This window comes from Micromys minutus (assembly GCF_963924665.1).
Source record: "Micromys minutus genome assembly, chromosome: 4".
Classification (NCBI taxonomy): Eukaryota; Metazoa; Chordata; class Mammalia; order Rodentia; family Muridae; genus Micromys; species Micromys minutus.
In genome coordinates this window covers 31,237,647-31,248,353 of record NC_137973.1, presented here as the reverse complement: position 1 = coordinate 31,248,353, position 10,707 = coordinate 31,237,647, and the positions used below count along the sequence as shown (strand labels likewise).

Sequence of the window (10,707 nt, the reverse complement as noted above, 5' to 3'; positions counted from 1 at the left end):
TGAACTGACTGCTCATCTGGTCAAGTACGTGATGAGACAGCCCTCCGCCGCGCCCTATCCGCCCGACACTTTGAAACACAATATCGCTCTAGAGTGCTGCAGTAGTAAAGACTCACGGTCCAACCTTACCTGCTAGATCACAGGCCCTTAGTGATTACAGCTCTTTATTAGAGAACTAAAGTGGCTCTGAAAAGAGCCTTTTGGGTAAAGCCGATCAATCAGGTCTGTTGCACTCTACTTGGAGCTGGTGTACTTGGTGACCGCCTTGGTGCCCTCCGACACAGCATGTTTAGCCAACTCCCCAGGCAGCAGCAGACGCACTGCCGTCTGAATCTCCCGTGAAGTGATGGTCGAGCGCTTGTTGTAATGCGCCAGACGGGAAGCCTCACCTGCGATGCGCTCGAAAATGTCGTTCACGAAGGAATTCATGATGCCCATGGCCTTAGAAGAGATGCCAGTGTCGGGGTGCACTTGCTTCAGCACCTTGTACACGTAGACAGAATAGCTCTCCTTGCGGCTGCGCTTACGCTTCTTGCCATCTTTTTTCTGTACTTTCGTGACAGCTTTCTTCGACCCCTTCTTTGGAGCAGGGGCAGACTTGGCTGGATCCGGCATTTTCCTCAGCAGTCAAAGGAACAGGGAAAGACGGACGAGGCAACTACGGACTATTACAGCGCGGCTGGTTATGCGGTACTTATAGAGCCTGTATGCAAATGACGGTTCTCACAGTACTCCGTTTTTATTGGTTAATTTGCAGTAGCGTCAGCGTCAAAGAGGCGGAGCCTATTCAAACCGATTCGAGATGCGAGCTTGGTGGTGCTTAGAGGAAAGTCTTCCTAGCCAATCGCAGCCTTCCATTTCATGTTAGCCAGTTAATGAGAGCGGTAGTTTTGCCTCAGCTGTTCTTTATGTTCCTTTCACTCACGAATCCTTAAAACACCAGGTTGAGGAAAGTTTTCCTTAGGTATCTGTCACGCTTGGAATTTTGGGAGTTATTTAACTTGGTTCATGGTTTTCAGAACCTAATTAAATTCCTTTTCCAGATGGGGCCATCTTTAGAGATCTCAAAACCAGCGCTAAATCGAATGTACCTGGGAGGTCTACTGTTACTTGTGCTTAAGCCTAACACTTGAGAACACTTTCTGCACCTGAAATCTGTAAATCGAGGGCAAAGCTGACAGCTTCTCTTATTGACAAAGTAGGTGGCTCTGAAAAGAGCCTTTGTTGGAATGAATCTGAGAGGCACAACTTAGGCCCGCTCTCCGCGGATGCGGCGGGCCAGCTGGATGTCCTTGGGCATGATGGTGACGCGCTTGGCGTGGATGGCGCACAGGTTGGTGTCCTCGAACAGACCCACCAGGTAGGCCTCGCTCGCCTCCTGCAGCGCCATGACGGCCGAGCTCTGGAAGCGCAGGTCGGTCTTGAAGTCCTGCGCGATCTCGCGCACCAGGCGCTGGAACGGCAGCTTGCGGATCAGCAGCTCGGTCGACTTCTGGTAGCGCCGGATCTCGCGCAGCGCCACGGTGCCGGGCCGGTAGCGGTGAGGCTTCTTCACGCCGCCGGTGGCCGGGGCGCTCTTGCGGGCGGCCTTGGTGGCCAGCTGCTTGCGCGGGGCCTTGCCGCCGGTGGACTTGCGGGCGGTCTGCTTCGTACGGGCCATGTTCTTTTGTGATTTTGGCTTACAGACGCCTAGTGGCCATACTTATAGACTTATCTTCATCTTGATTGGGCCAGAAAAACAGGAGTTTCTGGACTGGCAGTCTGATTGGGTAGAATACGATCCTATTTGCTGGATTTCAAGATGCTTACAGTATCCCTGCTCATGCTTTTTCTTCCTGGATTTATGAATCGCGGAAGGATTTGAAAAGATGGTGCCTTTCAGTTGCTGCGACTTTCCTAAAAGCGGTGTATCAAAGAGTTTCTCACGCTGTGGGCTCTTCTAACCGCTCTCTTTGGAAACAAGCTTGCCCTTTTCATGTACTGCGATTCACTTTGTAGCAAATCACCAGATACTGTAACTCTTCTCCGACAGTTAGCATTTATTTAAGGTCAGGCACTGCACCCAGCCGTTTGAACACTTTGTACCACGGCTGAAGGACGACAAAGCATAGAATAGTGAAAGGTACCCAAAGTAAACTTAAGTTTTATCTATTTGAAAACCCTACCAAAGTCGGTCTACATTTACCTCATACAGACCTTCGTTATGTATGGCCCTGCCACCTATTCTGTCTAGAGTGCAGTTCCTTTCACCCTCCACCCCCACAAAGGCAAATTAAGTCCTGTGGATGGAATATTTATATATCAAAGAAGGACCAGACTAGAAGTATTAATGTCGCCTTTCCAGTGGAGACCAGTTACTAAATCCAGATGACAAGTCAACATACCTTTCAAAGCAAACAAGTATTTATTTATTTGATTTTTCAAGACAGGATTTCTGTGTGTCAGCCTTGGGTTCCCGAACTCCATCTCTAGACCAGGCTGGCCTTAAACTCACAGAAAATCATCTGTATCTGCCTCCTGAGTGCTGGGACTAAAGGTGTGCACCACCACTGCCTGGTTTAATACAAAGCCTTTAATAGCATGCCTGTTGTTGTTGTTTTAAGCATTGTATACCGACCTTCTAAAAATTCAAACCCAAAAGTAAAAATAGGTCCAAGATATTTAAAACTTCCTTTGCTGGTCACAGAATGTATTATCTTCATATGCTGAAATCCAAGTAAAATTAAATTGAATTTAAGGAGATTCCAAAAATTCTAAACACAGGTAGTTTAATTAATTTCTTTAAGAATCCTTCAGGAGCAGAAGCAATCTGCAGAAAAGTGTAACTGATGTGAATTGTTACTTCTCCCTGTGGTCATGTCCTAACAATGTTTCAAGCATAGCCAGCGAGGGTCCCTGTAAGAGTAGTTCTAGAGTGAGATGGGTCCCTTGGTAAAGCCCTGGGACACAGAAACATCTTCATATGGTATAGTCAAACCATCCAGTGCTTCTCAAACTTCCCTGCTGGACTTTCCCATCAGAAGGGGACCTGCCCTGCGGGAGTTAGATGGTGCCTACCCAAGGGTCATGTTCCTAGTAAGATTTTTCTTTGTAATATATGCAGAATGCATGGGGTGTTTATTTAAATCAGAAAAGAGATTCTAATAATTCAGAGTCTAATCCCCTGCTCTGAGATCCTGCCCTCATCAGTGTTTAGGTAAGACTAAGTGAAAACTTCCAGAAAAGAAGTCAGGAGTTTTACATTTTATGCCTGTCCTCTCGAACCTTCTCACCCAGTCATCCCCTTGTCCAGCATACCCTTGCTACACATGAAGTATTTACCTTGGAGCAGCCCCCATTGTCAGAACATCTGTGAAAGTGTCCAGGGCTTATGCTCAGGCAGTCTTGATCTTATGCAATGAGGGCTCTAAAGTGCAAACAAATTTCACTAAAGAAGATGATCATTGTTCTGTTTTACTAGCATTTAAAAATCTTTATATATATATATATATATATATATATATATATAATGGAGTTGATTCAGGGCATGGGGAGGGGAGTTAAGAGGGTAGTAGGGGCGGAGAGAGAAAGAGAGGGGGAGAGAGAGAAGAGAAGAGGTGGGTCATGAGCACATGGAGAGAGAGAGAGGGGAAGGGAATGGGAAGAGAAGGAACAAAGGAGTAAGAGGGCGAGAGAGAAAGAGCAAGAGCTGTTTTGATCGTTTTATCAAGACAAATTTATAAGTTAAACTTTGCTGTATGAATCTACACATATACTCAAGGAAACATACAGTGCTGTATATGCATGTGCATATGTGTGTGTATATGTAATCTATATGTAATATAGCATTATCTGTATGTTCAGCCATTGGCTGGGGATCTTGGACTACATCCCTTGAGAGTAAAAGAAAGCTGCTGTATTCAAATATAGAGTCCAAGGGTTGTAGGGTTTATTTTAACAGACAATAAGAAAGTCGAGAGTCTTCTCTTGTCTAGCTTCCAAAATTATGCCTGTCAGAGGTTTGTACTTTTCAGAAATGGGGATGTCCTTGTAAACGTGAATTCTAAGGCATGAAATTAGAAACCAAGAAGTAAACTTTCAAGGTTATCAGTGTCCCTTCCAAAAGAGATAATCCTTGCTGCGCAGGCAGACTCACTTTGTATTCCTTTCACTACACAGTGCCTGTAATAGCAACTCAGAGTCGTTTACTTCAGCTGCGACTGGTCTCCACATCGGACATTAGAGTGACACTTCTGTGAAATTCTTGATCCAAACTTTGACCAGGATGGGGGTTTGATGCAGAAGAACCTGTTTCTGTGCATTTATGGGGGGCAGAGAACTATTTCTCAGAAAAGTCCTGAAGTTTTTCATTAAAAATTACCCCCCAAAAGGCCAAGCAGGGTGTAATGACGCAGAGGCCAGTAGGTCCAGGTGAGACAGCTACACAGTGAGAGCCTGTCTCAGAAAAAACAAACCAAATTGCAAGGGCCTCAAGTTTAGACATGAAGAACTGGGATCTTATTAGTTGGGGGGTAGGTAGAAGAAGCTTAGCTTTTCCCATACAGTGAAAAGCAAACAAAAAATTTTAAGTTAACTATTGGGCATGCAATATTTTATATGCACACACACACACACACACACACACACACACACACATATATATTTATATTTGGTTTTGATACAAAAATAGGGACTAAGTTTTGTGTTTGGGCTCAAGTATCCAAAGTTATATTCAAACACCAACTTGGACCAGGTGAAATTTTGGTCTGTGGCTGCTCAGGCTGTTTACCTGATTTGTTTTTATTTTGAATGTTCTACAACTTATGACCAAACTAAAAAACTACAGGTATTTGGGATTCTCTTCTTACTTCATTTTGAGATGGACCAGTGCCTCCAGTATCCTGCCAACTGGATGGAAATCGGTCCTTCCTACTGGTCAGTCACTGTTACTGCCTATAAATGACAACTTAGTATAATTAATATACTATTTTACTTGAATGTTCTCAAATATAAAAGTATATTACAATATTTCAGAGCTATATAAAATGTTGCTTAGTTCTCATGAGATCTGCAGAAATGTTATCAGTTATAGATTTTTAGGACCTTTTAAAAAATTGTAGGGTTTTTAAATTAAAAATTTTTTTTTTTTTGGCTTTAACTGCCAAATGTCTTAGTTGGAACTGAATCTTACAAGATAATTCAAAATAGTTGTTTCCTTCTAAATATGTGTATTGAACATAGACAGGGAATTCTCAAAAAATGAGTAACTCAAAGAGGCTGGCTAGAATTTGAGGCCCATGTTCCTAAAGTAGTAGGGGAAGGAGGAAGGAACACTAACTGAATAGTAAAATGACTTTTTCTTTGGGGAAATAAATAGCCCTTAGGAGAGTAGACAGACAGGGTAGTCCTGAGACAGCGTCTGCTTGGGAATGGTCTCAGGTCTCATCCCTGAAGAGAAACGTTATTGTTTCCCACGCCCACCCTGGAGATTTTCTGCAAACAGAATAAAATGTTGGTTTCTTTTGTAGTTTCCACTCTTAGACAGAGAAGAGATTTCAGGATCCCAACCCTTCAGCTCAAAATGGTTTTCATGTCCAAAGTGGGTGCATGTCCTTGATTCCCTTCAATTGAAAAGCTGGCAGACGCTGAGTCTGCCTAGGGCTCCAGTGCCAAAGCCCCGTCAGCCTGGGCATGTGGTTGTTCTATTTTGCAATGAAAGAGTCAAATGCACGAACTGTCCACCCATAAACAATTATTGAGCTTCTACCGCACTTTGCCCTACAAAGAAGGAAGACAGAGAAATCACCTCCCATAAAGGACATACATAGTCGACAGTGTGGAGAAGTCGGAAAAATACAGAAATGTGAATCGACACGGCGTCCAGTGGTTACCATGGAAATTAGAAAACAGCAGCTAAGGGATGGAGGGGCTCTGTAAATTCTAGGGTGTTAGTTTGGGCATGTAGGCATGTCTGTGCAGTGGTCCACAAACGGGATCCGTCTGTCAAGAGGCTTGTACAACTGCCTAGGTTTACTAGGGGAGCTCCCTTCCCTCTAAGATCTACAATTCACAGGTCTTAGGTTTAAAACATTTGAGTGTGGGGGAGGGGGGCTCTGAGCCCCCACCCTAGCGTGACTCAAAACCTCCTACTTCTATCTACATGTCTGGAGCCAGAAAATCTGAACAGAAAAAAAAAAAAATGAAGGCTTCATGAGCACATTAGGACAAAGGAACAGTCAAAACAAGGTATATAAAATCACTTTAAAAACAAACCCCAATGAGCCCACCACAGCAACTGCTGATGCAGAATGCTTTCTCAAGACTCTTCCATGGATGGCCCCGGGGACCATGGCCACACCCGCAGCAGATCCAGTTCATTTCCCAGCGCGCCACTGCTTGAAGCAGACACACTTGAAAAAGCGAATTTTAGCCTGCCTCATAGTAGGGACAGTTTGGGATAGCTGAAAACAAAGGATTTGTCGAAACGAGTGTAGCAGCTCTCCCGGGCTCCTCTGCTAGTCAGTGGACCTTTGGGTAGAGGCGCGTGGAATCCCACTGAGCTCGGTGAGAAAGCTCGGCGGCATCCTCACACGAGTTTTCCTAGGATCTAGTGTCTGCTTGATCTGAATACTGTGTCTATATCGACGAAACAAGCGACTGAACTCAGAAATGCCCGCGAACTTTCCCTTCCACACACATTCCTAGGTCCGCTCCTTTCGATTATGTCACGCTGGAACTTTTGCTGAGGTCTTTTCCTAACAAGAGCTCGGGGTTCTTCGGTGAAGCGCTCTTCCCTCCCTCTCATCATTAAGTTTCTCTTTCTCCATTCTTTTGTCCTTTTAGCGTCAGGGCTTTCCAAAGACTGTGGCATGTGAATTCTCTGAGGGACTACGGCACCATAATTTAAGACTGAAAATAAAAAATAAAGGCCTGAGACTAAGGAACCGGTAGAGGGCAGAGAAGGGAAAAGAAAAACAGGAAGATGACGTAACATCCAGGGCCGGGACAATTTAGAGAGGTTCCCGCCCGCGCGCTTTCAGTTTTCAATCTGGTCCGATCTTCTCCTATATCTGTTGGAAGCCACCTCCAGTGTTTCACTTGGTGGTTTTCCAGTCTACGCTAAGGATGTCTGGTAGAGGCAAGGGCGGAAAGGGCTTGGGCAAGGGAGGCGCAAAGCGCCACCGCAAGGTTCTGCGGGACAACATCCAGGGCATCACCAAGCCTGCCATCCGCCGCCTGGCTCGGCGCGGCGGCGTCAAGCGAATCTCCGGCCTCATCTATGAGGAGACCCGTGGTGTGCTGAAGGTGTTCCTGGAGAACGTGATCCGCGACGCGGTCACCTACACTGAGCACGCCAAGCGCAAGACCGTCACCGCCATGGATGTGGTGTATGCCCTCAAGCGCCAGGGCCGCACCCTGTACGGCTTCGGAGGCTAGACTGCGCCGCTCTTCACCTCCCTCCCCCATCCCAAACGGCCCTTTTTAGGGCCAACCACACTCTCTTCAAGAGAGCTGACACTCGACTTTGGTCGTATAAAATGTAACCACTGATCTGCCAAGGTAAAGGCCCACCAAATGGGAGCTGAGCTTCCTCGCGAACTAGCGCGACCAGAGGTTTAGGTTTAGAGCTACCCATTTAGCTTTGTCCAAAGCGGATTGCATCTAGGTAGGGTCGGCTCACACTGGGAATTTTAGTTACTGCTTAATGGTGTGAGCAGGTTGTCAGGTTTAAGAGGCCGGCTACGTTTTTGTTTTTTTGTTCTTAAAGCTGGTAGAGCAAAATTGCTTTCAGTTGGGATGATTACGCCTACACACCAAATGGCTATGTGGGTGTGGCCCTATGTTTTCAGTTAATTGATGTGCTTGGCCGGATCTTTAAGTATTGTTTCCATGGTCCACTACCTGCTTTCTATCCTTACTCGCCCAAAGGATTTTCTTGAGGGCTTGTTAGAAAAGAACCCGCCGTGGTGGAGGTCGTGTAGTCCTCCATGCCTAAAGGCAAGAGATAGACCGGGCGTTGTCCTGCTGCTGATTGGCCCAGACTGGAAGAATTAGGCGTGTCTTGCAGAATAAGCTGGCAGCTGAAGCTGGGGCCGAAGGACTGGCGGATTCCGCAGGAATAAGAACGGAGAAGGGAGGTGGGGTCACACTGGCAAGAAGGCGGTCAGGTTAAGTAGATGGGCCAGCTGAGGACTGCCCCATTAAACAGGCCAACAGCCTTATAGTATCCAGAGGTCTCTGGTGTCTTTACAATTAAACCCCTAGCAGGACACCCCAATCCCCCAAGTCCTTGCATTATTGCTTAGTTTAGGCAAGGATTGAAGCTCAGCAGGAATACAATTGCAACATTTTAATGTCCTGTAACAAGCTATGATCCCAGCAAGTTAGGGAGGAAACAAGGGTTAGGGGGTTCAAGGACTTCTGCATGATTTTGGAGAAGGCCTGAACAAGACCTTGTCACCAAACCAAACAAACAATAAAACCCAAAACAAATCAAACAAACAAACAAACAAACAAAAAAAAAAAACCCCAACCAACCAACCAACCAAAAAAAAAAAAAAAAAAAAAAAAAAAAAACCCATGAGGGTTAAGAGCACTGACTGTTCTTCCAGAGGTCCTGAGTTCAATTCCCAGCAACTACATGGTGGCTCACAACCATTTGTAATATTTTGGATCTGATGCCCTCTTCTGGTGTGTCTGAAGAGGGGAACAGTGTACTCACATACATAAAGTAAAATCTTAAAAAAGGAAAAAGAATGTAGTCAAAAAAGCATGAACAAGAAATGAGTGGAGGCCTACTATGGTATAATTTAGGGGAGGAAAATCATGAGAAGCCACTCAGGTATGTGGTATGTTGGGACCTGTTTAGAAGGAGACTTGCCAAGCATGTGTACCATCGACCAGAAGGTGCAGTTTATTTTGATAAGGCAAAAGCAAATTCTCAACATGGCCAAGAAAGCAGGGAGCCATTCAGTATGACTCAGTGTTCCCTAGCACGGCGATTTGGGTTAAACATGTGTGTGGCTGTGGGTTTGTTTTATTTTATTTTATTTTTTGCCGTTGCACATTTACCTTTTTACTCTGGTGAAATGGTATGTATTCTCCACATTCAGTTACACGACCACTCGTGAAAATTCAACTTCCAGTTCAAGAAGTTGGATTTGAGTGTATATCACCTCAGGTACACTGTAAGGATCATGGTGAGAATATAGTTGTGCTGATTCACCTGTGATTGTTGTGTTTAACGAAAATACATTTTAGGTAACTGCAATTGTAACAATATATGTGAGTCATTGGTGAGGAATAGTGAGACTGAGCAAACCAAAGCTCAGTGCTCTGCTCCCAGTAAAACTGTCTCCTCTCTCTGTCCTACCCCTTAAGTTACTTCCCTTCCCTTTCCTCTCCTCAGCAGAGCTGGGCCTATCCTATTCTGTTAAATCTTTCTCTGATTCACTACTTTGCCTCTCTATTAGACTTCACTTACACATATGGGGCTTCCTTCTACAAACTAACTTTGCCTTTACTGTTCGAGATTAAAGGTGTGCACTAAGGGTGTGTTTGTATTTCAGCCCCAGAGCGATTGAAGGGGTGTGCTAAGAGCTGAGCCACACCGAAACATTATCCTAGGGTTCACAGTATGATCAAATATCCTGCAACAGGGTGAAACAGAGGATACATACCTACTGAGGGGGGGAAACAGAGACTCCAGATCACAGAGAAACTGGAAAGTCTACAGAGTACAGCCTGTCTGATGGGTGGGGAAATGGAGTGGCTTGGCATAGAAAGGAACTTGACCTGTTTGGTAACTGGGGGAAGGGAGATCCTGGAGGATCCTCTCAGGCCTATAGGGTAGGGAGGAGCAAGTCCAATATGGTATATGGCCCAGAAATTTGTGGTTAAACATCAAGTTCTCCAGGTGGTTCGATAGTCACATTTAACCACCGTGGACCCAGGCAACAGATGTTTTTGTTATGTTTATGGTACTGGGTATCACATCCAAGGCAATATATACCACAGCAAGTTCACCATCACTAAGTTATAACCCCAACTCTAGTTTTCCTTTAAACTAAATAACTTGCATGCACCCTGCTTGCAATAATATTATATTTTGCTTTATTTAATAGGGGAAAAAAGCGGGTCCACAGTCCTAATGTTAAGTAAAGAATATAGATGGAAAGGAACACGGTTGCTTTATTTGCCAAGCATTTGAGGCAGACATAGAGGGCGTAGAAATCACAAAGGTAAAAGCTTGTTTTATTAAATCCTACTTCGTGCTTTTTATAGCACAGCACTGAATTTAATAACCAATGAGTATGTTTTCTTCCTAAGTCTTTCCAATATCTGACCTTTACACCATTATTTTATCTTTTTTTTTTTTTTTTCTTTTTTTGAGAGAGGCTCTGTTATATCCCAGGCTGTCCTGGAACCCTGGATGTGCCAGGCTGGCCTTGAATTCGTGGAGATCCACCTGGCACTGACTCTGGACTGCTGAGATTAAAGGCAGTGCCCTACGGTGCACGGGTAGTGTCACCTTGATATATCTTTCCAGAGAGTCCTTCAGATGACCTTGATGACCTTAAGCCCACATCTTGTCAGCCTCTCTCACTAGTACTACGCTATGGAAGGACTGAAGCATCAGCTATGCTCAGCCAGATCTCCCTGTGCACTAATACAGCTCTTCTTTATCATCTCAGCCATCTGTAACAGGAAGGACCATAAAACCCTGTT

General features: G+C 45.0%; 3 protein-coding genes across 3 annotated transcripts; 1 reads left to right on the top strand and 2 right to left on the bottom strand.

Annotated features, from left to right (window-relative positions):
- Window positions 1-234: 234 nt before the first annotated feature.
- LOC308420425 (histone H2B type 2-F) lies at window positions 235-615 on the bottom strand (the record flags this gene model as incomplete). Its single annotated transcript, XM_080916445.1, has 1 exon — window positions 235-615. One exon carries the CDS (start codon window positions 613-615, stop codon window positions 235-237), a length of 381 nt encoding a protein of 126 aa, XP_080772571.1.
- Window positions 616-1,244: 629 nt separating this feature from the next.
- Window positions 1,245-1,660, bottom strand: LOC308420274 (histone H3.2; the record flags this gene model as incomplete). The annotated part of the gene is made up of 1 exon (XM_080916231.1): window positions 1,245-1,660. One exon carries the CDS (start codon window positions 1,658-1,660, stop codon window positions 1,250-1,252), a length of 411 nt encoding a protein of 136 aa, XP_080772357.1. The 3' UTR covers window positions 1,245-1,249.
- A 5,444-nt stretch (window positions 1,661-7,104) lies between these two features.
- LOC308419940 (histone H4) lies at window positions 7,105-7,416 on the top strand (the record flags this gene model as incomplete). The annotated part of the gene is made up of 1 exon (XM_080915836.1): window positions 7,105-7,416. The coding sequence occupies one exon, from the start codon at window positions 7,105-7,107 to the stop codon at window positions 7,414-7,416; it is 312 nt and encodes a 103-aa protein (XP_080771962.1).
- Between the last annotated feature and the right edge of the window lie 3,291 nt (window positions 7,417-10,707).